General features: G+C 48.0%; 1 protein-coding gene across 5 annotated transcripts in view; it reads left to right on the top strand.

The window, feature by feature from the left end:
* ACAN (aggrecan) overlaps positions 1 to 26,087 on the top strand; it is a 44,587-nt gene that overhangs the window by 17,651 nt on the left and 849 nt on the right. For 3 of the 5 annotated variants that reach the window (XM_090149015.1, XM_090149013.1, XM_090149014.1), the window contains 15 exons: positions 1,028 to 1,104; positions 1,645 to 2,016; positions 2,935 to 3,109; positions 3,371 to 3,498; positions 4,094 to 4,390; positions 6,447 to 6,959; positions 7,438 to 7,612; positions 8,173 to 8,300; positions 8,416 to 8,709; positions 9,244 to 9,438; positions 10,439 to 13,594; positions 23,363 to 23,521; positions 23,740 to 23,822; positions 24,158 to 24,302; positions 25,136 to 25,318. In XM_090149015.1, the coding sequence (XP_090005141.1) occupies positions 1,035 to 1,104; positions 1,645 to 2,016; positions 2,935 to 3,109; positions 3,371 to 3,498; positions 4,094 to 4,390; positions 6,447 to 6,959; positions 7,438 to 7,612; positions 8,173 to 8,300; positions 8,416 to 8,709; positions 9,244 to 9,438; positions 10,439 to 13,594; positions 23,363 to 23,521; positions 23,740 to 23,822; positions 24,158 to 24,302; positions 25,136 to 25,318 (6,073 nt within the window). In that variant the 5' untranslated portion in view covers positions 1,028 to 1,034. Of the gene's footprint in view, positions 1 to 1,027; positions 1,105 to 1,644; positions 2,017 to 2,934; positions 3,110 to 3,370; positions 3,499 to 4,093; positions 4,391 to 6,029; positions 6,094 to 6,446; positions 6,960 to 7,437; positions 7,613 to 8,172; positions 8,301 to 8,415; positions 8,710 to 9,243; positions 9,439 to 10,438; positions 13,595 to 21,121; positions 21,236 to 23,362; positions 23,522 to 23,739; positions 23,823 to 24,157; positions 24,303 to 25,135; positions 25,319 to 26,087 lie in introns of those variants that run through there. The other 2 variants (XM_031587740.2, XM_090149016.1) reach the window with 2 other exon arrangements.

The raw sequence follows: 26,087 nt of genomic DNA, 5'->3' as shown, positions 1-26,087 counted from the left end.
GGTTTGATCTCACACAGCCCTACAAGTGCTTCTCTGCCAATGTGGTCCAGCCCCATCCTGTCCTGTTCTCCTCCAGTACAGCTGTCTATTAACAAAAGACTTCACAGAGATCACGTTCTGTGATGTTTCATGTTGAAATGAATGAGTGCACGGAGGTCAATTTTTCAGCATCAAAAGGCTAATGCTGGACTGTTCAGGAAGAGGTTGTTTTTTTTTTTTGCCACAAATTGTGCCACTGATGCTATTTAGAGGCCCTTTCTTCTAGACTGATAGGTTATATACTCAGGATGTTCCCTACCAGCTGGGATCTTTCTGGATAACACAGAAGAGAAATGGCCAGTATTTGGACAGGTGACCTCAAAGGAAACTCCGGTGATTCAGTAGGTGTGGTCCATCCTCCTGAGTCACAGTGGAAATGTGGTGCCAAACAATGTCATGTTGCTGGAGGACACAGTTTTTACTGGAAATATAAAAACCGACTTGAGTACTTGCAGCTATTTTATATCTAATGACATGGTACAGAATTATGAATGATAATCCGTTTAGGATTAATTTAGTTGGTCTAGCCTATATTGCTTCTGTCATTCAGTGTCAGTAGGATGCTCTTTTCTTTTCATAAGCTTTCTGAAGTATCAGGTTGCTCTCACTAGCTGATTGATCCTGACAAGATATTTGTTGTATGGGGCTACAATGCCAAGAATTACATCCTATGGATTCCCTATATCAATTCAGGATCCATTTGCATTTAAGTCTATGTATGCTGTCATTGCAATGAGTGGAACTAAAGCACTGCAACCTTCGGTTTTTCCACTTTATGGGGACAGTTTTCCCTTTAAGGTGTACAAAATGCATCCAGATATCTGGCCCCAGAGCCACGTTGGCTTGGATGGAAGATGCTGGTCAGGGGCAGCTCTTGCTGTGAGCTAGTGCTGAAAGCATTGCCCTGCCCCACTGCATCACCCACAGCTCCTCTCTACACAAACATACATCTGTTATAAATCCTTTTTCCCTGTGTTGTTCCCGGCAGGTAAACTATGACCACTCTACTACTAGTGTTTGTGTGTTTGCAAGCCATCACCACAGCTGCCTCCGCAGAGCTCTCAGGTATGTGCTGCAGGGTGCTAGGAGCCAGCACTGAGCAAGGTGCTGCACACTGGTCCCATCACCAAATGGGGACACCTATAGGTGTGCCCAAGACTTGCTCTGTGTATGCCGGGGGCCCTTCTTTGGGTGGGTGCAGTGCCACAATCTGTCATTGTTATTGTGCTTGAGAGGATGGGAAGACAGTCAAACATGGGTTTATGGGGAAGTCAAGGGAATTTCAGCATTCCCCCTTTCTTTTGCCCTATCAGTGTGATCTCGTGTTGTGGACAGCAGCCACACTGCAGTAGGCCCCTTCACTCCATTCATCCCCACATTTGGCATTGCTTCCAACTCCCAAGAGCAACCATGGAGCAAGGGTAATTGTTGTAACCTCTGTTTCTGCAAGGCTTTTTCAACAGACTATCCAAAAAGGGTACGCTTGAATATGTGGGTGTAGGAGGCTTTCAAAGCAGACAGAGGCACTGCAGCATATGGAAGCACTGGATATTTAGGATGAGGTGCATTACTGATGTAACCTTTGCTTTGTTTGGGAACTGGCAGACAGTAGCGATGGCCTGGAAGTGAAGATACCTGAGCAGTCTCCCCTGCGTGTTGTCCTGGGAAGCTCCCTGAACATCCCCTGCTATTTCAACATCCCAGAGGAAGAGGACACCAGTGCTCTGCTAACCCCACGGATCAAATGGAGCAAGCTTTCCAATGGAACAGAGGTTGTCTTACTAGTGGCCACCGGTGGGAAGATCCGGCTCAATGCAGAGTACAGAGAGGTGATCTCCTTGCCTAATTACCCTGCCATCCCTACTGATGCCACCTTGGAAATCAAGGCGCTGAGATCCAACCACACTGGGATTTATCGCTGTGAAGTGATGTATGGGATTGAGGACAGACAAGACACAATAGAAGTCCTGGTGAAAGGTGAGACCCTGCCTTTGCTGCTTCCTCCCAGAATCTGGCCTGGGCAGAAAGGAGAGAAGGTGCTGCTCTCTTTATAAGCACCAACCCTTCTGGTCAGGTCACACGGGGCCATGTGCAGGTGAGGACAAGCCATGGGCTAAGCATTTATTCCAGCAGAGCAAACAAAACAGTAGAATGACTCATGGCACAATATGATGCCAGTAAACTGACTCTTCTGACAAGGTGAGTTACAGAGACGGCAAGATGATGTCTTGGCAGGAGGTGGAGCTGGATATTCTGGGCCATTGCTCAGAGGAGTGAATCAGGAGCAGGGCTAGTGCAAAGCCTTTTAATTCTTCCAAATATTACAGGAGAAGGGATGCCCTCAGCAGGACAATTAGTCTGTTCTGGATTTTTTTTTCCCCAAAGCTCATTCTATTAATAAGTGGATAAAATAAGTAAAGCTGTGGTTCCTACAATCCTTACCTTTATCAAGGGTTTTGCTTTCAGTGCAGGCCAGGAGGACAGCTTCCACCACAACAGGAAAAAACAGGAGGCTTCTGCTGGTTTTGTGCACTGGAGTATCCACATCACAGTCCCCTCATTGCCTCCTGGTGGATTTTCCACTGAACTGGTGCCAGACCAGAGCATACAGATAGCCATCCTTTGTATAGAGTCCTGTTTATAAAAAAAAAAATAAAACAACTTAGATACCTTCAGAAAATCTGCAGACTTTAAGTGGTATGCCTTGGTATAAAATGTCACGTGCTCTACAAGGTCCACCAAGTCACCCTTTAGCTTAAGATGCTCAAACTTACATCACCAGTACAAATAATTCATTGTTTTTCTCCCCTTTCTTTGAATCCCTAACTCCTTTGGAGGTAAAGGGGCCAGTTGCTCTCCAGCAGACTTGTCCATGATGGCCATTGTGTTTTCCAGGTGTCGTGTTCCACTACAGAGCAATATCCACAAGGTACACCTTGAACTTCGAGAAGGCAAAGCAGGCCTGTATCCAGAACAGTGCTGTCATTGCCACCCCTGAGCAGCTGCAGGCTGCCTATGAGGATGGGTACGAGCAGTGCGATGCCGGCTGGCTGGCTGACCAGACTGTCAGGTAAGGGGAGATAAAAGCCACTTTAGGGAAGGTCTATTGTAACAAAGCTACTGATGGAGTATGGTTGAGAAGCAGTTGGGAAATGCCAAGAAAATCCACAAGTGTGGCTCAACCATGCTGAGTCCTGTGTCCCCATTAGTGGGCACCTTGGTCTCTGATGTCTTTGGCTGGTTCTCAGGACTGTTACAGGGAAAGCAGGATGCCAGCTCCTCCAGCCCTGTGCTGCTGCCCCATCCTGCTTCTATGCACCTTGTTCCCCAGGTACCCCATCCATCTGCCCCGGGAGCGCTGCTACGGTGACAAGGATGAGTTTCCAGGAGTGAGGACCTACGGTGTCCGTGAGACAGATGAAACCTATGATGTTTACTGCTATGCAGAGCAAATGCAAGGTGACTGGGGGGTTCTTACTAGATGCAGAAGCAGCCAGTGCTTTGCTTGTGCCTAGTCCAGACAACAGGGCACTAATGACCTAGAAGATGACAATTTAAAAGTGGAAATCACATCCCCATGCAAGGCCAAACGTTCTCTACATTCTATTTGTAACACCTTGGATAATTTTAGTGTTAAATGATTAATGCAGCATAAAGGGTGCAGTTGGTCTAGCCTCCAACAGGGCCATGCCGTCCCACATGTCTCTGACCATCCATTCCAGGATGTGATTTCCAGAAGTGCCCATCACACAAACAACAGGGATCCACCGAATTATTCAGCATATCAGAATTGAAATTGGCCTTTATCTTCCACTTGCCCTTTGACTCCAGATAGTTAAGTAAGTCTTCCTCCAACTAATTTACTCCCTAAGACCCCCTTTATTCTGGTCTTTAGAGATAATCACCAACATGAGGCTGCAGTTAAGCTGTAGGACACAGGACTTTCATTTTATCCAGACTCAGGAGTGGGAAGAAGATAGAATGGGAATTGGGATTGGGAATTGGGATTAAACTCAACAGCTAACCCCTGTGCTAATGGATCGTGTGATTGCAGGCAAAGTCTTCTACGCCACCTCCCCCGAGAAGTTCACCTTCCAGGAAGCTTTTGACAAATGCCACAGCTTGGGAGCCCGCCTGGCCACCACAGGCGAGCTGTACTTGGCCTGGAAGGATGGCATGGACATGTGCAGTGCAGGCTGGCTGGCTGACCGCAGCGTTCGCTACCCCATTTCCAGAGCACGGCCCAATTGTGGAGGGAACCTGGTGGGTGTGCGGACCGTTTACCTGAACCCTGCCAACCAGACAGGGTACCCTCACCCCAGCTCCCGCTACGATGCCATCTGCTACAGTGGTGAGTGCTCTAAGTGATGTCTCTTTACCTACGTAAGCGAGAAGGAGCTCCTTGTCTGCAGCTAACTTAACCTGAATGTATCCCCGGTGCATTTTCATCACAGTCTTCACCAATATTTGTCTGCTGTTTTGAATGGGACTACTCCAGTTTTTCTTTCAAAACCATTCACTAATGCAGTCTAGGAGCATGAATTAAATTAATTATAGTAATTCACACAGGCAGATGGGGAAGGAAAGTATTCCACTGCTGGTCATTTTTCATCTCAGGCAATCCCAGGTAGTGGTGTAGTGGTTCAGTGTTTCTGGTCACTGCAGAGCAGCACAGAAGGCACACCAATAAAAAAGACAGATTGCAGCTCACTGTTTCACCTGCCCTCATTAGCCAGTGCCTCCCAACACTTGCATTGCTATTCTCTCTGTATGATACTTACCTTTACGATAGACCCTCTCTGAACTAAGGCAGAGAAGCTTCTTGCTTCTTTGATTTTTTTGTTTATTTCTTTATTTATTTTTGCAAAGGTAGCTGATCTTAGCCTCTCTTCATGTATTCATGTTCAGGTAGGAAATAAAGAGTCCCAGAAGTGCATGGATGTCTGTCCAAGTAGCAGTTCAGGAGATGTGGAACAGACCTCAGGTGCTCCATGCAGAGGACTTTGAGTGCTGGAGATGGAAGCAAAGGAAAAAGAGAACAGACCTGATCCTGTGTAGCACTGTGATGCAGTGCAGACACACATCTGAGTGTCCATGCTGGGATAAATCAGAGTGCAGCAGCTTCTGGCAAAATCGTGCCTGGGAAGTGCAGAGCGTCCTTGCTACGCCCTCTTTCTCCTGCCTCCTCTCTTCTCCCTGCAGCAAGGAGAGGACAAAGCACAGCTGCACACAATCAGCTTAGGGCAGCCAGAGGAGACAGCATTCACATAGAAGTCCATCTTTACAAAAATAGCATGTTCTGAAAACCCTTTTATTCAAACCAATTGTGTCCAGATATATGCGTGATCTGTGCATCAGGAGGCCCAAGCATCTGTCCCTGTAAAAGCTCTCAGGCTTCTTGGTATCTGTTTATGCGACCTGTGTTCCTACAACACAGCCTTCTGGTTATCTCAGGGCATTCATTCAAAATTGCTGAATACAGTCAGTCCTTGCTTGAGCATCTCTGGCTAATTTATTGAATCCTTTAAGATCTGAGAGGTACTGGCTTAAATGAAATAGCAGGAAAATGGAATTGGAAATAAATAGAGTGGGGACAGCAATATTATGGGCAAAGCTTGATGGTATCTTGTTAGTTTTCCTTCCCCAGCTGAGACCTGCCTCGCTGCATTGCCATCTCTCCCTGACCTGCTCGGTTCAGTGCTGCTCTTTAAGTCCCCATCTGCAGGCTGACCTGCTCAGTGGGATGTCAACAAGCATATTGTCCTAAGGGACGTGACTCATGCAGACAAGTGATTTGGGAGGGGGAAGGTGGGAGTAAAGCACTTGTTTAAGTTTGCTACATTGAGTGACCTCAGCTGTCTCGGTGATGGAGGTAGCGTGCTTTTATGTGATGAGTTCCTAGGTCCCCAGCTGAGCAGAGCAGGAGGGTAGTGCTCCAGGTGTGACTTCATGCAGTTAGTTTAAGGATCTCCGTGCCTTCCTCAGGCTCACAGTTGCTGTAGAGGTTTTCCTTGCTCCCATGCCACCTTGAGTTCTTTGCAGCAGGCACTAGAGGTCAGTGCAGACTCGGATTTGTGCAGGGCGCTGCCGGGAACGGGAGCTGGGAGAACAGGGAGAGCTGTCTGCTTTTCCAGCTGGGGAGCCTGGCGTGAGTCATTGCCTCCAACTCATGGATATCCAAGACCAGGCTGGTTGGGGCTTTGCACATTCATCTAGTGGAAGATGCCCACGGCAGAGGGTCGGAACTAAATGGTATTTTAAGGTCCCTTCCAACCCGAACCATGCTGTGATTCTGCGATTCCATGCCCTTTTGCCATTGGAGCCAGCAAACTCTCATCTCCCCCTCCACAACAGCACCTTGCTGGACTGACCATGTCCTGCAATCCTTGCTTTGTCTCTCATTGTAGGTGATGACTTCGAGGCTCTGATCCCAGGACAGTTCACCGATGAGGTTGGGACCGAGCTGGGCAGTGCTTTCACCATACAGACCGTCACACAGACTGAGGTGGAGCTGCCCCTGCCACGCAATGCCACAGAGGAGGAGGCCCGTGGCAGCATCGCCACCCTGGAGCCCATGGAGATCACAGCCACCGCCACTGAGCTGTACGAAGCCTTCACCGTCCTGCCCGACCTCTTCACCACCAGTGTCACAGTAGAGACAGCTTCCGCAGGGGAAGAGAATGTGACCAGAGAGGAGGTCACAGGGGTATGGGCTGTGCCTGAAGAGGTCACTACGTCAGTCTCAGACACTGCTTTCACCACCGGAATGGCAGAGGTGAGCTCGGTGGAAGTGGCCATAGGAGTGACTGCCACGCCAGGACTGGAGTCTGCCTCACCATTCACTGTAGAAGATCATCTCGTGCAAGTGACAGCAGCCCCTGATGTTGCCCTCCTCCCCAGGCAGCCCATTTCCCCCACTGGTAAGTCACCTGCACTCCAAGAAGCCTGAAGATGGTCTGAAAATAGTCTGATCTTCTGCCAGTACAAAGGACGTCCAGATCTCTAGAGGTGTACAGGCCTGTTTGGATGCTTGGAGTTGCAGGCTGAATGTTTCCACCATGGGTGGGATGGAGGGGCCTTGGAGGGGGGCTGTGGGTTCTTCATTATAAGCAGGATGGGGATCAAATGTCTGATGCCTGGGGCTGCAGTGATGGTACTTTGCATTCCTTTGTGCACCTGGGGAAGGGAAAGTCAAGGGAACTAGATCCCACAGGAAGGCTATAGAGATGCCCAGAACATCACCCTGTAATGCAGCAGAACTCAATGAACGAGGGATCTCCATCCAAGTGAGTTTGCAGGAGTGATCCTTGCATTGCTGTTGGGAAGATCCTATCTGGTGACACATCTCAGTCTGGGGGTTCCTAATGCCCTGTTTCACCATGGTTCCTCTTTCCTCAGGTGTGGTGTTTCACTACCGTGCTGCCACCAGCAGATATGCCCTCTCCTTCGTCCAAGCCCAACAGGCCTGCCTGGAGAATAATGCCGTTATTGCCACTCCTGAGCAGCTCCAGGCTGCCTACGAGGCTGGCTTTGATCAGTGTGATGCTGGCTGGCTGCGGGATCAGACAGTCAGGTAAAGCCATATCAATGAAGGGAATACATCTCTGTGAAATGATTATTCAGCCATGAATGATGGATGCCCCATCCTTGGAGACATCCAAGGTCAGGCTGGATGGTGCTCTGAGCACCTGACCAGCTGTAGGTGTTCTTGTTCAGTGCAGGGGAGTTGGACTAAATGACCTCTAAGGGTCCCTTTCAGTTCAAACCATTCTATGAACTTGAGGTTTCCCTCTGGTCTGCACTGCTGCTCTATTTATCTGCAGCTAAAGCTGTCCCAGCCTAAAGTTGTCTCATCATATGGTAGCCAATAGACACGTTCTTCTCAGTCTGTTCCTAATCTGTGTGATTAGTGATGAATTTCACAGTGAGCTGACATGTATGAAAAAATGGAGGAAAGTTTGTACTCACTGCCCCAAGCTGTAAGTGCAGGTTAAATATGTTTCGAAGTCATGCTGGGGTTACCGAGCACCTCTAAATGTGAAGATATGATGTCCTGTTCCCAAGTACGCTGAGATCCTTCAGCCCAGAGTACATAAAGCTGACTGTGGGTCACCTCCTCTCTTCTTTTGTCAGGTATCCCATTGTGAATCCCCGCAGCAACTGTGTAGGAGACAAAGAGAGCTCCCCAGGTGTGCGGTCATATGGCATGCGCCCGGCCTCAGAGACCTACGATGTGTACTGTTACATCGACAGGCTGAGGGGTACGTTCTCCCCATTCCTCCATGTGTGGGTAACAGCAGTGCTGGGCAGGCACACCACAGGATGCCAGCGGTGGTGAGGTTCAGACTCATGCTTGTCTTCTCTATCGGCCCACAGGTGAGGTGTTTTTTGCGACCCAGCCAGAGCAGTTCACCTTCCAAGAAGCCCAGCTGTACTGTGCAAGCCAAAATGCCACACTGGCCTCTGCTGGGCAACTCCACGCTGCCTGGAAGCAGGGCCTGGATAGGTGTTACCCTGGGTGGCTGGCTGACGGCAGCCTGCGGTACCCCATCGTGAGCCCCCGTCCTGGCTGTGGGGGAGATGCACCTGGTGTGAGGACCATCTACCAGCATTACAACCAGACAGGCTTTCCTGACCCTCTGTCACGGCATCACGCTTTCTGCTTCAGAGGTACTGTCCCACCTCTCCTAAGTCCTTCCTCCTTGGGGAACGGGGTTTTGCAATGGGAGCATGGGTGCATCAGGGTCTACTTAGGGCTAAGTGGGAGCATGGGTGCATCAGGGTCCTACTTAGGGCTAAGTGGGATTCACCAAAGCCTTGCTTCTTCTTGGACCTCAGAAGCACATCTTCATAACAGTGTATTTACTTTATTAACTTGGTCATAGTACGGCTTGGGTTGGAAGGGACCTCAGCAATCATCCACTTCCAACTGCCCTGCCACAGGCCGGACTGCTACCCCCTAACTCAAGCACTAGATCAGGTTGCCTGGGGTCCCATCCAACCTGGCCTTCATAATGCCTCAGAGGGAAAATCTCACCCAGCTCCCTCTGTCTCCACTTCTCTGCTCAGCTTGTCTCCCAGTATCAGGAGCTCAGCATACTTTTTCACCATGGCTTATTATTTTGGTATCTGGATCACTTATGGAGCTGCTTCATCTGAGACTATGAACTCTTGGATACTCCATCCTGTGTTTTTCTATTCCAGCTCTGCCATCCGTGGAGGAGGAGGGGGTGACCTCACACTTTGAAGAAGAGGTGATGGTAACCCAAGTGATCCCTGGAGTGGAGGGAATACCTTCTGGGGAGGAAACAACTGTGGAGACAGAGCTATCCGCTGAGCCTGAGAATCAGACAGCCTGGGGAACAGAAGTCTTCCCAACCGACGTATCACTGCTCTCAGGTGGGTCAGGCACCATCTCTTGAGTCGTGATTGGTATTGTTGAACCAAAGCACTTCTAAAATAAACTGACTATGTCCTTGCTGAAGGAAGGGCCTTTCAAATGCAGCTGAGGAGGAGGGTGGAATCTCAGAGGGCTCTCTTCATTGGAGTTAGCTTTTCTTGTAACAGCTTCAGGTGCATTTCAGAGGAGAGTGCTGGCAAGTGTGGAGGCACTCGAGACACACAGTGCTCCTTAGGGACACGTCATCCTTCACAGGCTACCTTAAAGTGGAGGCAATGGGATGGGAAGGGCATGCTGAGTCTCAAAGAAAGTGTGGGACCAAGGAGCTTTAGTTATTTAAACTGAAGGAAGGACTTCTTGCTCCGCTGGTTTTGCGTATTATTGTGGAACAGGCTGTGAACTGATATGCAGTCCCACTCAGAGAACTTTTCTTTTGTGTTTGTTTTGTGTTTTTCACCTTATTAGCAAATTAGTTGTGCACACAGTGCACACAGGAGGAGCTACACAGGTATATAGAATTTTTTGCTGTGTTACTAGCTGTGCTACCAGAATGGCATTGGTATGTCAATGTTGCAAACCAGCATTTACATTGCCAGGGCATCTCACAAAATATGTTGCTGTGTGTCCAGGAGGCAGCCTAGAAACTGACCCCATGCCCAGAGGACAGAGCCAAGATGTGCTCAGGGCAGCACCAAACTTCTCTTCCACATGCCATGTCCAAGGAAACTGTAGCTTTATTTTGGCTTCTGGGAATTAGCGTCACTGCTGCCATTGTCCCATGCCAAAAGTTGATGTATTCTGTCAGTTTCCCAGCAATTTGTATGTAACACTTATTTAAGACATTATCCTCATTAACAAATTTGAGGGCATCAAAGGATTTCTGCCAGAGCCCTTTATCCCAAATGTGATGTTATTAGATGTCAGTTTGGAGGTAAACTAGGAAGTTGTTAATATTAACTAGTTGTCCTATTTCCTTCTCTTTGTTCCCTCCTTTTCCAGCGAGCCCATCTACTTTTCCTCCAGCTACTGCAATACCAGAGGAAACAAGTACCAGTGCTTCCATCCCCGAAGTGTCCATAGAGTTCCCTGAGTCTGGGGAGCACCCAGCCAGCGGCGAACCTTCAGCATCTGGAGCCCCAGACACGAGTGGAGAACCAATTTCTGGAGGTTTTGAACTGAGTGGAGAGCACTCCGGGATTGGAGAAAGTGGATTACCATCTGTAGACCTGCAGAGCAGTGGCTTTGTACCTGGAGAAAGTGGCCTTCCTTCAGAGCACGTGAGCGGGTTGCCTTCTGGTGCTGTTGATACCAGCGGCTTACCTTCTGCAGAGGAAGAGGTATCGGTGTCTGTTTCGAGGATACCAGAAATTAGCGGGATGCCATCTGGAGCTGAAAGCAGTGGTCTGCATTCTGGATTTAGTGGAGAAATTTCTGGCACTGAGCTCATCAGCGGCCTGCCATCTGGAGAGGAAAGTGGACTCTCTTCTGGTTTTCCCACCGTCTCCCTCGTGGATTCCACTTTGGTGGAAGTTGTAACAGCAGCACCGGGACGGCAAGAGGAGGGAAAAGGATCAATTGGAGTCAGTGGTGAAGGAGAGCTGTCGGGGTTTCCATCTGTAGAGTGGGACAGCAGTGGGGCCAGAGGGCTGCCCTCAGGTGCTGAAGCCAGCGGGGAGCATTCTGGGGTGCCTGAAATCAGTGGGGAGCATTCTGGGCTACCTGGGCTCAGTGGAGAGCCTTTCGAGGTGCCCGAGCTCAGTGGGGAGCATTCTGGGCTGCCTGAGCTCAGTGGGGAACATTCTGGGCTGCCTGAGCTCAGTGGGGAGCCTTTTGGGGTGCCTGAGCTCAGTGGGTTTCCCTCAGGACTGGACATCAGTGGGGAGCCATCTGGAATACCCGAGGTGAGCGGCCTGGTGGACATGAGTGGCCTTACCTCTGGTGTTGATGGAAGTGGTGAGATCTCAGGCGTTACCTTTATAAGCACCAGCCTGCAAGAAGTGACAACCCCATCAACTGCAGAAGCAGAAGCAAAAGAGATTTTGGAGATCAGTGGACTGCCTTCAGGAGAGACATCAGGCATGGTGTCTGGGAGCTTAGAGGTCAGCGGTCAGCCTTCGGGACACATAGACTTCGGAGGGAGCGCTTCTGGAGTGCTTGAGATGAGTGGATTTCCAAGCGGAGCAGTTGAGAGCAGTGGAGAAACCTCTGGGGTTGAAGTCACCAGTGGCCTCACATCTGGAGAGGAAAGTGGGCTCACCTCAGGCTTTCCCACCGTGTCTCTCGTGGATACCACGTTGGTAGAAGTTGTAACACAGACATCAGTTGCGCAAGAGGTGGGAGAAGGACCTTCTGGGATGATAGAAATCAGTGGATTTCTTTCTGGAGACAGAGGACTATCTGGAGAAGGGTCTGGAGCTGAGCAGTCTAGTGGGCTTCCTTCAGGAACAGGAGACTTCAGCGGAGAGCCATCCGGGATCCCATATTTCAGTGGAGACATTTCTGGAGCCACAGATCTAAGCGGACAACCTTCAGCAGTGACTGATATTAGTGGGGAGGACTCAGGACTTCCAGAAGTCACTTTAGTCACATCCGATTTAGTAGAAGTTGTGACAAGGCCAACGGTTTCACAGGAGCTGGGTGGGGAAACAGCTGTCACATTTCCCTATATCTTTGGGCCAAGTGGTGAGGGCTCTGCGTCTGGAGACCTGAGTGGGGGAACATCTGCAGAAGGTGGCATAGAAACATCAACAGCTTATGAAATCAGTGGTGAGACATCTGCCTTCCCTGAAACGAGTGTAGAAACATCCACAGGTCAAGAAATCAGTGGGGAAGCATCTGCATACCCTGAGATTAGTGTAGAAACATCCACAAATCTAGAAACCAGTGGGGAAACATCTGCATACCCTGAGATTAGCACAGAGACATCCACAGTTCAGGAAGTTAGTGGGGAAACGTCTGCCTTTCCTGAAATTAGCACAGAAACATCCACAATACAGGAGACCAGTGGGGAAACATCCGCATTTCCTGAAATTAGAATAGAAACATCCACCTTTCAAGAAATTAGTGGGGAAACGTCTGCATTTCCTGAAATTAGAATAGAAACATCCACCAGTCAAGAGGCCAGGGGTGAAACGTCTGCATTTCCTGAGATTACCATAGAAGCCTCCACAGTCCATGAAACCAGTGGAGAAACGTCTGCCTTTCCCGAAATTAGCATAGAAACATCCACAGTCCATGAAATTAGTGGGGAAAGTTCTGCGTTTCCTGAAATTAGAATAGAAACATCCACAAGTCAAGAAGCCCGGGGTGAAACATCTGCGTTTCCTGAGATTACCATAGAAGCCTCCACAATTCAAGAGATCAGTGGAGATACATCTGCATTTCCTGAAATTAGCATAGAAACTTCAACTGTCCGTGAAATCAGCGGTGAAACGTCTGCCTTTCCTGAAATTAGAATAGAAACATCCACGAGTCAAGAAGCCCGGGGTGAAACATCTGCATTTCCTGAGATTACCATAGAGACATCCACTGTCCATGAAACCAGTGGGGAAACATCTGCATTTCCTGAAATTAGCATAGAAACTTCCACAAGACAAGAAGCCAGGGGTGAAGAATCTGCCTATCCTGAGGTTAGCATAGAGGCATCCACAACTCAAGAAGTAAGTGGGGAAAGTTCTGCCTTCCCTGAAATTAGTGTAGAAACATCCACAAGTCAGGAAGCCCGTGGTGAAACATCTGTGTTTCCTGAGATTGGCATAGAGACATCCACAGCCCACGAAAGCAGTGGGGAAACTCCTGGGCTGCCTGCTGTTAGCACTGACACCGCTGCCACGTCTCTGGCCGGTGGTGAGCCCTCCAGTGCTCCTGAGAAGGAAATTCCTGACACAACATCACACTTGATCACAGGCGTTTCAGGGGAAACCTCTGTCCCAGACATTGTAATCAGTACCAGCGCTCCAGATGTTGAACTAACACAGGGACCCAGAAACACTGAAGAGACTCAGCTTGAAATAGAGCCCTCCACTCCCGCGGCGTCAGGACAAGAGACAGAAACAGCTGCTGTCCTCGACAATCTCCATCTGCCAGCCACTGCTACTGCTGCCCTGCATCCAGCCTCCCAAGAAGCAATAGATGCCCTGGGACCCACGACAGAAGGTACCGTGCCTTCTCCCAGCCCTAACGTACCAAGGAAGGGAAAGGAGGGAGGGGGCACATCTCCTCCTGCCTGCCCATTGCAGAGCTGAGGGCCAGCCCAGGGGAAGCACCAGGAGGTGCACGGGGGCCTTCCCCTGCTGCAGTATGGCAGCAGGCAGTGACTGCTCCTTCCAGCTGCTGCTCCTGGTGGAGCTGGCACCTGCTAGGAACATGACTGGGCTTCACCTACCTGTGCCCCTGGGTTATATGGGTGATGGTTGTTGGGATGTAGGTGACCTCTCCTCTCTGTGCTGCTGGAACAGGGGCTGGAAACAGTTCACTCTGTGAATGGCCAGTGAGAGCCACTGGGTGTGATACATCAGTGGAAGGCACCAGGGCATTCACACCCCGTCTGAAATTGCTCTTAGCCATTGCTCTCATCTCAAGAAAACAACATTTTTTTTCTCATCATGTGAAAAGCAGAGCAAAGACTGCTCCACCCGCCTGAGACTTCCACCCTGGCTGGGAGATGTGGCTGGGAAGTTGGATCAGGCAGGCTGCAAGCCTCTGCCCTGCTTTGTTTCTCTCTCCATGATGTGCTGACTCGCTGCCCTGGGTGTTTCCAAGCTCTTGCTCCACAGCAGCCATGCATCAGCTGCTTTGCTGTGCCGAGGGGCTGAGAGGCACAAGCCAGCTTAGGAACAAAGATCTCTGCTCTCAGCCTTGTCACTGCTGAGTGCAGTATTTGCATTGAGCACGCTGCTCCCTGTAGCACAAACAGGCAAAATGTGTGAGAAGGTGCTCACAGCTTTTGGCAGCTGCGCTGATACATGTGCTCCCCTCACCCTGCCCCTTTTTGGTGCTTTAGCAGGACTGCCAAGTATAAACAGATACAATATTTAAATCTGAGTAACCTTGTATGGTGAAAATGGTTCACCAGCTTTCTGACAGCACTCCACCAAGTTTTGCTTACATGCCATGCAGGTACTAGGATGCTACAATGAGAAGACAAGCAGGGGCATTTTCATGCTTGCCAGCCACTTCTTGGCCAGGAAGGAGCCCTGTAACGTCTCACAGCATCCCTGGCAATGGCTTGGTTTCACATTGCTGCAGCCAGGAGCAGGCTCTGGGGCATAGGCCCCACTGCAAAAATCATTCATCTTGTCACATAAACACACTGGTGCTTTTAGATTTCTCGTGGTTCTGTTCACATTGGCCGTGTTGCAGAAATAGAGCAAAAAATGCATTTGCAAAGAGATCTGCTTCTAGCAAAAGCAGTATTCACTCCACTCCCTTCCCATGCTGCCTCCTGGACTGCTGCTTCCTGGTGAACCCACGGCACTAAGCACAGACAGATCTGGATTTGGTATGGGTCTGTAATGCAGGGCTCTGTGTGCTCAACCTGGTTTCAAGCTTCGTTCCTGTCCTCAAAACGCTTTGGACAAGTCACTGCATTTCACTCTGCATCATTTCCATCTTGGAAAACAGGTGATCACAGCTCAGCCCTGCTCCCCACACATCCCATCTGTCTTTGTAGAAAGCCCCCAAAACCCTCCTTGCACCCCTCATGGGCTCTGCCCTTGGGCCATGCTTGCTGCCACGTCCTAGCCTGGAGATGAAAACAAGTCAGAAGGACAAGGGAAAGGAAGGGAACCAGCCAACAAGGCTCAGCAAAAAGAGAAAAAATTGGCCCCAAAGTGTTGTTTTATTTCACTGCTTATTCTTTTTATAAATTACCCACAAGGCTACTGCCAGATTCTTCAGAGCACTGTTAGCCAACATTCTTGTGAAGCATTTTGAAAGAAAACCATGTGTTAGGCAGCTCATGTGTGAAGAAGTTTGAAAAACGTTCCAAAATTGGAATATGTTGTGTATTTGTGAGTCAACGGGAATGGCAATATAGCAGCTGGGGTTTCTTAACAGGTGACAGAGGTAAGTGATAACTGCACGAAGCTTAACTGTGGATTCCTTGTACACTAGAGATGGGCTTCAGAACACGTGCGTGGTTTTTGCTTCTCTAGCAGATAATCCAGTGTATAAGAATTTTTTTTTTTTTTTGTTGATAAGCTTCTTTGCTGTAGTATTTCTTCAAGGCGAAATGCAGTCCAGGTCAGGGTCTGATCAAGGCTCATCCAGGCAGCAAGAAAGTGTTGCTGACCATGTATGTGCAGCACCTCTGCAAGGGATGAGATTCCTCTAGAAAAATAGGGCGCAGTGCTGATGAAGAAGAATAAAGAAGGAAAAATATTCTCAGGTATCCTCTTCTGAAATCATCACTCTTCAGAATGACTGTGAATGCAAAAAGCCCACAAGGAAGAACTATGGGTTGGAACCATGGTTTGGAACCTCGTGCTGTGCTCAGAGTTGTAGGGTGCTGTGGATGCTCATTAGGTACAGTGCGTTTCGACTACCATTGAGGCATGACCAAAGCTGGTTCAGTTCACAGAAGGAGCTCAGAGCTCAGGGCAGGGCATGAAGCTGCTGGGCTCCTGTCCTGCCATTTAAGCATTCCAATTAGATTCAGCAGTCTTTTTAGTGGGATGACTTCAGAAGAATTACATTTTTTTCTGTAGGCTCTACTTCTCTCTCAAAGACAAAGCCACAAGGACAAGAAGACTCGAGGTTAACACTTGGAATGCCAATATTTTTTAGTTTTTAACAAAATTGAAGGCTTTGCCTGCACGTGTCTTTGTCAGCAGTTGGATTCTTCCTTGACATCAGGAAGCCTATAAGCCTACAGCATGAAGAAATGGCCATAGACTTGGCTTCTCCATCCAGAGCTTTGCCAGCTCAGTGGGTATTTTTGCTTCGGGTAACATTTGAAGACAAATAATTATTAACTGAGAAGAGCACGCTGGCGCTTCAGTGAAAAGCTGTGGTTTGGAGCACTCTGACCAGCCAATGTTTTAAAAACTTCACTCAAGTCAAGGGAAAAATAGAAATGTGCTGAAATGGCAGCAATTTGTGTTAAGTTTTGCTTGCCTCTGGTGAAAAGAACTCATGGAGTCTTCCATCAACGGCCCCAAAGCAGCTGAAGGTTAGAATCCAAGTGAGAAAAGGTATTGATGGTGTTTCCTCCTTCACACCACAGAAATCCAAGGGATAGCCTTTTTTTTTTTTTTTTTTTCCTTTGAAAAGATCATTCCAGAAGCAGCTTTGGTTTAATTAATATAATTCATTATTTTAGTAACTTAATTGCTCATCGTAAGTCACTAGCTGGCTACATGATTTTTGATGCTGGTAGATGAAGGAATTGCTCTCCTCAGCTCCTCCTCTTCTCTCCTTGTAGGAGTCAATCAGTCAGATGTTTTTCTTCTCTATTTGAGTGATCAATTCAAACTCCCTGGAGACTCGGAAAGGCAAATTTAACTTGTACCTGGAATTTTACCTCAGTCTCTAGAAGATAATGATGCAGCTGGTCTCTGAATCCCTGTTTGGATAATCACACTTACAGGAGAGTCTATAAAGAAAGGGTGAGGAGCACATCAGGGACTGTTGGACATCCGGAAAATGCCTCATGTTTCAGCCTTACATTTTCTTCTATGCAGAACAAAAGCAAGAGTACTAATCATAGGTTATTTTTCTGAACTAGTTCCTCACAACATGAGTAAGACTAGAATTTGTTCAGGGCATGGGTGGTAGCACCCAGCCTGCCTGCAGCCTGCTTCTCCTCCATAAGTGTTCTAAGCACAAAGCTAACTTCATTTCATGAGTACTTTTGCTGTCGCGGATGCAGGCTGTCACTGAGAGAAATGCACAGATTGTATTGTTTTAAGGAACATTAGCACAGTTTCTAGTTATTGTCTGCTTAGCTTGGGATGAAGGATTTTGAAAGTCTCCCCTTCTCTCTCAGTGTGCTCACTTCTGCATGTCGTTTGCCTTCTGAGCAAAACCAGGACTGATCTATTTCTCTTTCATTTCTAAAGGATTTCTCTTTCCAATTTCCATGATCTAGTACAGCACATTGTCTTCAAAGGCACTGGGAGAATACTTGTGCTGTGTTTAGCTGCATCAAAAGAAAATAGTACTGACTAAATATAGTAAGTATCTGGCAGTGTAAGAGAAAGCTGAGGAAGTAAATGGTGTGAGGCAAATTCAAAGATTGCACTGTAACTCTGTAACTCCCCTTGCTTTTGCCAGCCAACAGTTTACAAATTCCAGATGCAAGACCCTATTTACATTAGAGGTTTTTTTTGTTTTAATTTTTGGTTTCATTAATAAGAAATAATCCAAAAGTTATCCCTTAGGTCCTGTTAGTAGTATAAAATAGGACCTATTGTCACAATAGATTTGAATAATCCTTTGTAACTTCTGGGTGATATTAAGTACGGTGCAAAGCATCTCCCAAAGAGCTCTTGATTTTGCATTATCCTTGCCAAGTGAGTTAATAGTAAGTTCTAAGTGGGCTTCCTATTCTCGGCACTGCAAAGCCTTTTCTTCCCTGTCTCTGTTTCAGAGCTGAACCTCTTGAAAGCCAGGGCTGCCTCTGTTCTGCATCCCATGCCACATCAGTTGTTCTTTGTTAGCACTGGGTAATAATAGCAGTAGTCTCTTCTCCTTGTTAGCTGATAAGCTCTTGAGCTGCACCTTAAAGCAGAGCTGACTTTTGAATGGCTGCTCACCCAAGCAAACAAATAGCTCACTTACATGTAAGAATGTCAAACTCCCCCCTGCTGCAGGCTTTCCTGCTGCTGGGGATGGGCACAGTGATTTACTGACCTCACCCAGCCATAAGCCCTGTGGAAGGGGATACACTTATGGTATGTAAAAGGTTAGGAAGGAAGAACCAAGCATCGAGTGATAGATGGAATTTTTTTACTGGAGTTCTCACCTCCCATAAATCCAATGGCTTTGATGTGATATCCTACAAATACCCACAGACCAGCTTGCCAGTTTTCAGAGGCAACATGGCTGCCAATTTAAAGCTTACATTTCTAAAAGACCAGATTTTCTAGGGGGACCAAAATCAGCAACTTTTCCTCCAGGCTGGCCAACGTTTGAGTTTCCTGATATCAGCCTGGTGACTTGATCAAGCTGTAAGTGTCCCTGTTCATTGCAGGGAGCTGGACCAGATGACCTTCCAACTCAAACAATTCTGTGATTGAGCATCCAGATGGAGATTCAGTCGCTGTCCCAACAGCACTTGGGCTGAAGGGGGAGTTTAGTATTTATGACCATCATGTGCTTAGAATGTCTTCTTTCCAGCCATTTGCACCATGCTTATGGAAAAAAATGCTGTCTCATTTGTATTTATTGTCTGTTTTCCTAACACTACTGATGAGTAGACACTTTTTGTGTGATATATACAAGTGTATGTGTGTATGTATATAACACACATATTGTACGCAGAGCTTTGTTTTTACAGCATATATAATATGAGCAGTCATATTATATACATTATCTGTAAAAGGAAATTCTTTTCCAGTGTTATTTCCCATCTGGAGTCTTGTGGCAATGAATTTGCATGCATTTGCTCCTTCTTCCTTCAGCACCAGGGATGGCAGCTCCCAGCGAGTCCCACGCATCTCAGAAGAGACCTTGGATGTACCAAAACTCTATTCCACATTGCTGAAGATGGCCAAAGACTTATTCTTCCCCACTAAATGTTCTGCTTTGTACGTGCTTTATTCCCACCTCTACAGTGTGCTTTCCTCTTGATGGAGCCTGATGGACAAAGAAGAGCCTTTTCTTCCTTGTTCAGCTGGAGCCCGCTGGGATCAATGAAACATCTGCTGCCACTGCTGTTGGGAAGACCAGGGATCCTCTAGAGCTGTCATCATCCCTGAGGATATTTCATTTTCCTCTATGTTTTCTGTCTCCTAAGAACTCCAGGTTTCACTACAGACAAGAGCCAACCAACTGCAGCTCCTCTCTTACCAGGCCCACAACCCCTCATACGTTCTGGAAAGTCTCAATGTATTTCATAACGTCGTGGAAACGAGATCCCAGATTTTCTTTGCACTGTATTGAATATAGAAATCCAGAAATCTTTCATGAGTATTTAGAAGAGCAATCCAGAGGAAGAAATTCCTTCTCTCAGTGAAGGGCTAACTGCAAAACTGGCATTAAGTGGTTCATCAACCATCTGAGGAACAAATATGTTGCTTATATTGATATGATCTGGAATAAAGAAGACAATTCTCATGCTCCAAAGCACAAACCAATTTGCCATCCAAGGTCAGGAAGAGTTTTTTGCATCATTCAGGCACAGTACAGAGCATGTCAGCTTTTAGTTGACATATCAGATATTGGCTGCTGGGCAACTGGATATTCACATCACTACTCTGCTCTGGTATTCCCATTGCCAGCATGTTCATCATCTTTGAATGTTTCCTCACTAACCCCTCTCATCCACAAGGAGAGCATGGAGTGTGTTAGTCAGCACTTTCACAGCATTATATTTCTTCTGAGTGTAAAAGAATGAAATGCTGTCTTGCATGAAGATCTAATCAATCTTTTAACATAATCTGCATGGGTGTCCACCCACTTTTTTTATTAGTCTTGTTTCTTGAGTTGAACATCTCTGAGATCTTTTCATTCTGAATGGTTTTCCTTCTGATTCTTAAGTTCAGTAAGTAGGATTAAGGCTCAATCTGGAGATATACTAGAAGACCTTTAATTCCAGCACAAACTAGATTTTCTACTATATAGATCAAGCTGTCTACCTGTGACATGCTTCCATGCTTCCTTCGTTCTTCAACAAGATGACAGAGGATGGAAATGCTACCAGATGACAGCATTTAGTATCCAGGCTTGTGCTAATTAGCAAGTTGAGAAACACTGAAGTGTTGGAAGTCCAATTCCTCCCATACCAACTTCTCTTTTCACCTCTGAGAAAGCAGAAAGCATCTTAAGGGATGCACTAGATGGGAAAGTAGGAATAGTTTCCACCACCATGAGGGAATCAGCAGCTAAAAAAGATGCACAGCTTCTTCCAGTCCCATCACAAGCAAAAAAACAAGTAGTGTGGAGAGGTCCACTGCACTCCAGAGTTCTTCACCAAGGAAGAGGCTACCATAGTCTTTGCTATGATCCTGAAAAGGAAAAGGCTGAACCACCTTCGAACCCACTTCTTTCCTGCACTTAGCTTCACTGAGATGAGATTTCTTACCCCAGGACTTCACCTGAATTAAAATTAAGAAAAAACTATCTCCAGCAGTGCTAGTTGTGTGTCAGGGATCTATTTCACAATGTTCTTCTCATTGTGACCCAGCAGAAGTTGGGGTGTTCTGCCCATCAGGTAGATGGTGGGCAAAGAAATTTCCACAGCTGTCAAAGTCACTGAGTGCTGTGTATTGGAAATGTCTGATATCTCCAGAGTGGCGTTCAACCATCAGGTGACATCAAAAGAATGTCTTCCTCATAGGGTGGGTTGGGTCTCTTGACTTCATTCCTCCAGCAGCAGCAGTGGCAGAATGTTATCAAATAAGACCTGAACAAGTTCTCCCAAAACAACCGATACTCCATCCTAACAAACAAGGAAACAAGTTCTCCTCTTGGTGGAATTCTCTGCCCAGAGCCCTAATGGAAGCCCTTGATTTCTTGCAGACACTGATGAGTGCCACTCAAGCCCCTGTCTGAATGGAGCTACCTGCGTTGATGGCATCGACTCTTTCAAATGCTTATGCCTTCCCAGCTACGGAGGGGACCTGTGTGAGATCGGTACGGCCTACTCGGCTTCAGCTAATCTTACTAACAGCCTCATTACCTCCTTCCAGCCCTGTCCCCAGAAAGCTGAGCCCAGGTGCTCCCATCAGCCCTGCCCTCATCTCATTAGCTAACCTCTAACAGCAGCTTGGCACACAGTAGGGAAAAGCTTTGAGCCTTTTTCTTTCATATTCTGATTCATTTCTTCATCACAGCATCGTGTTCTCTAAGATTCCCAAGCAGGGACCTCTGGTGTCCTCTTCAGCTGTCTTGTTTGTGTTCAGCTTCTCTGGTGAAGCTGCATGCAGACTGTGATGGTGTTGATCGCTGCGTCTTTGGGTCAAGGGTCTTTCTGTTCATCTGTGACAGTAGGGAAACATCTGAGTACATCTCCACCCCAGGCAAACTTTCTCTGCTAGACTGGAATTTCATGGAAGGATGCTTCAACTGAGCCATGTAAAAATGATTGTGTTTCACTCTGTGAAGAAGCCTCCTTCACTCCAGGAGCCTCCACCGATGTGACACAGTATGACATTTCTGTCATCTCTTCAACGTGGCTTCCTGTGGTAAAGCCAGCAGGGAATGTGTATCTGAGAAAACACAAAGTGACCTATTTTTACTTCAAAATGAGGCGCACTCTGACCTGCACTAATACTTCTTTTTGTTTCTGCAAGAAGGAAAAAAGAAGCAGTTTTTTGTTCTTAAAACTGATGAAAGGCAGAACTTCTATCAGCTGAACTAAGAGGAAGGTCCCCTGCCTTGCTCAAGCAAGAGGAATAAGTTGCATTTCTTACTCACCTTGACATGAGTCACGCTAATATGCATTGGGTTTTTCTTCATCTTTCTCTTTGTCTCTCTTTCTGCTTTCAATATGAGCGTACAGAGTAGATGGTAAAAAAGTCTCAGGATTTCTGGACCATTTGGGCAGGAATGGTGCTGTCTTTATGTCTCTTTGTCAATGCAACTTAATCAGCTTCTGATTTACCTATCCCTGCTGCCTTTTGTTCTGCCAGAAGACTCCTACCCTGCAGCTGCTCATGACGTTTGGTCCAAGCAAGACTTAATTTTCTCTTTTCTCTTTTCTATGATTTATGGGTTCATAGTGCCTGCATCCCATTTTCTGGGTGATGCAAGAAGAAAGAAAGGACTCACATTCAGTGGTGAATGTAATTCTTTATTATTGCCATGAGGCAGATCTTCCTTTCCCTAAAATCTATCAGTCTCCAGGACACTGCAGGAGTCAGTCCTTCCTGTCACGATGTCAGTGTCCCTTCCATGATTTTTTGCTGGTATTTTCCAGTGTGATTGCCTAGAGCTTCAACTGCTTACAGATATTCCATTTGATCTGTTAGAAAGCACAGAAAACATTGAAATTCCTCACCTTGCTACCAGCCCTCCCAACACCTGTGGAGCATCTGCAGTCTTCAGTTGGAAGAAGACCAGAAGGGCGGATCAGCAGGAATTTGTGTTACTGAAGGCAACAGTGCTCTGACCTACCAAGATTAACAACAGAAGAAAGAAACTGAGCACAGAAAACCTTACTGTACACGGAGGGAGGCATGAGGACTGATGGAATCCCACCCCAAGAGCAGCAAGTTCCTGCTCACATCTCTTTGTTCCCATCTTGGATGGGTTGCTTTTCTTCCAAAACCCAGAACCACAGCAAGGAATGTGACTGCTTCATCCTGGGCTCTCACCACTCAATTCCTTTTTGATGTATGAAGGTCGATTCTGGTATGGAGATTCAGGTTTCAAAGACACTTTCCAAAGCAACAAAACTCTGCAGGAGGAAAAAAGAGGGTTGTTGCTTTGATCAGATCCTCAAAAATAGTCGAAGAAGACAAAAGGGGATGAAATTGTTCTGAAATAACTCTGTGTCACTTGAATTTTCCGATAGCACTCGTCACTTTATGACAAGCACAGGATCTCCAGCATAGGCTTCCCTCTCTTCTGCATTTGTCTTGGGTACCTTCTGATCATTTTCCCTGGGATGTCATGCAGACAACACTGTCAGGTTTTGCTTTTTAGAGGAGGTGACCATGTGTTGTCCTGTGCCACAAGTGTGTGAGCTGCCAAGAGGTGAGTTGGAAAGCAGTCAGACATTGCACCAACTCCTTTTCAACCCTCCTTTGTGTGTTTCAGACCTGGCAAACTGTGAGGAAGGCTGGATCAAGTTCCAGGGCCACTGCTACAGGCACTTTGAAGAGAGGGAGACATGGATGGACGCAGAGTCCAGGTGCCGAGAACATCAAGCCCACCTGAGCAGCATCATTACTCCAGAGGAACAAGAATTTGTGAACAGTGAGTGTTGGGGGCTGTCTGGGGGACATGAGAACAGGGAGGGGTCCATCCATTGGACTCCACATTTATGGTGCAGAGGTTTGTGCAAAATAATGTAAAAAGCAAGTGCTAGATGACTCCAGGGCCCCAGGTCCAGAAGGGGTGAGTTGGCAAAGGGATGCCTGCACATAGCATGGTGAGCCAGCACCTATCCTTCTATCCCTGTTCTGTTCTCCCAGGCCATGCACAGGACTATCAGTGGATCGGCCTCAGTGACAGAGCTGTGGAGAATGACTTCCGCTGGTCTGATGGGCACTCACTGGTGAGTAACTGGGATGGACCCAGTCCTCAGCCTTGGGCTGGGAAGTAGTGTTCTTGGTGGGAGGAATGGTGCTGGGGACAGAGCCCTCGAGTGACACAGTGAGTGCTTGGATAAAGTGTAAAGGCAGCCCTCAGCTAAATGGTTTTTCTGGTTTTAACCAGCTCTGGTGAAACCACACCTGAGCAGAGGCTGAGCTCCATGGCACCATGGCCATAGGCATATTGCTGCAGGAGCAGTGCAGGTAGCTGTGGTCTCTAGAAGGTGGAGTCAGGAGGAGACACAAAAGAGGGAAGGAGAGTGGGGACTCAGGCTCAAGTGTCTTCCTCTCCCCCCAGCAATTTGAGAACTGGCGGCCCAACCAACCTGACAACTTCTTCTCCGCGGGTGAGGACTGCGTTGTGATGATCTGGCATGAGCAAGGCGAATGGAACGACGTCCCCTGCAACTATCACCTGCCTTTCACATGCAAGAAGGGAACAGGTGAACCCCTGCTCTGCACCAGCAAGATGGGGGTGATTCAATCAATGGCCATAGGGTTGGGGCATGAGGGGAATGAGCCCTTGTTCTGCCACTGAGCTCTTTGTGAGTAACAGCCCCATGTTCAGCCAGGAAAGCTCATGCTGTAAGCCTGCCTCCCACTGAAGTTTGTATGAACTTAGGTTTCTTTGAACTTCTTTAGCAATAGTGCCTTTTTGTAGTATCTCCATCTATTCCCCTCCTAAGGAAACAATCTCCCCATTCTCAGCTTATTCTCTAGCCCTGGGTCTGACTGATGGATGTTATAAAAGCTCGAGGGGTAGCACCTGTCCATGTGGGTCCTAGAAACTATCTGGATCAGAAATGCCATTACTGCAGGGGAATAACAAGGGAGGACATCACTCCCACCACGTCAGGGATGGGCACAGTGGTTGCATCTTTCCACCCCATCAGTGGCCTCACTTAAAGGACAGAAGGAGCGGCCATCACCGACTTACAGACACCACAGAATCATTATGTTTGGAAAAGACCACTAATATCACCTAATCCAGCCGTCAACCCATCCCCACTGTGCCCTCAGATCCACATCTCCACAGTTCTTGAGCACCTCCAGGGATGGTGACTCCACCACCTCCCTGAGCAGTTGTGCCACTGCATCACCACTCTTTCTGAGAAGTTTTTCCTAATATCCAACCTGCACCTCCCCTGGTGCAACTTGAGGCCATTCCTTTTTGTCCCCATGGGGCAGCACAGGAGAAGCAGCAATGGGGAAGATGGGTTGAGAGCTGGCTGCCATGGGTTCTCCATCTCTTATTGTCTTTACCCATTTCCTGCAGTTGCCTGTGGGGACCCACCTGTAGTGGAGAACGCCCGGACCTTTGGCCGGAAGAAGGACCGCTATGAGATCAACTCCCTGGTGCGGTACCAGTGTGACCATGGCTACATCCAGCGCCACGTGCCCACCATCCGCTGCCAGCCCAACGGGCACTGGGAGGAGCCGCGGATATCCTGCATAAACCGTACGTCTCAGCCATCCCGTCCCAATCATCCACACCTGTGGGATGGTGGAGAGGGATGCCCTTGGCCAATTTTTTCCCCCCATCTCTCCCCTGCGGATGCGGATGTTCAAGGTGCTCAATGTTCACAGCTGTGAGAAATGGGAATTGAATTAATCATAGAATCACAAAATGGCTTGAGTTGGAAGGGACCTTAAAGATTACCCACCTCCAACCTCCTGCTGTGGGCTGGTTGCCCCCCACTGCATCAGGCTGCCCAGGACCCATCCAACCCGGCCTTGAGTACCTCCAGGTGCATTGGGTGGCACTGGGTGTAGGGCAGTGCTGAGCCATAGGGAGATGCTCTGCTGAAAGCTTTCCCAAGGTAGGGCTGAGGAATGGAGCAAAAAGCTTAATAAGGCTACTTAAAGAAAAGAAGAAAAAAGGAGCAGCTCTTGCAGCTGGTGAGTAGCAGAGGACGGGAGTGGGGAGCCCTGCTGAGGAGACAGGGCTGGCCCCAGGGATGGGGCCGGGTTCCTGGCCCTCCTCAAGGCGTCCCGGCCCATTCCCAGGCTGCCTACACCCCGCTCCCATCCCTGCTTGGAGCTTCCCAACAGTGACATCGAGCTCAGCCAAATCACATCCATCAAATGCCGGCCGGCTCCTGGCCAGCTTCGCTCCAGCCCAGTCCCAGAGCTGGGGAAAGCAGGCGGGAGGGACGGAGGAGAGCACAGTGAGGAGGAGAGCACTCCTGGTGCTGCGTTTTCCCTGCTTTTCTTCCTCCCCTGTTTCT

Source organism: Phasianus colchicus, chromosome 12 (assembly GCF_987193195.1).
Source record: "Phasianus colchicus chromosome 12, bPhaCol1.hap1.1, whole genome shotgun sequence".
In the NCBI taxonomy this organism is placed as follows: domain Eukaryota; kingdom Metazoa; phylum Chordata; class Aves; order Galliformes; family Phasianidae; genus Phasianus; species Phasianus colchicus.
This window is presented reverse-complemented; position numbering and strand designations above follow the sequence as displayed.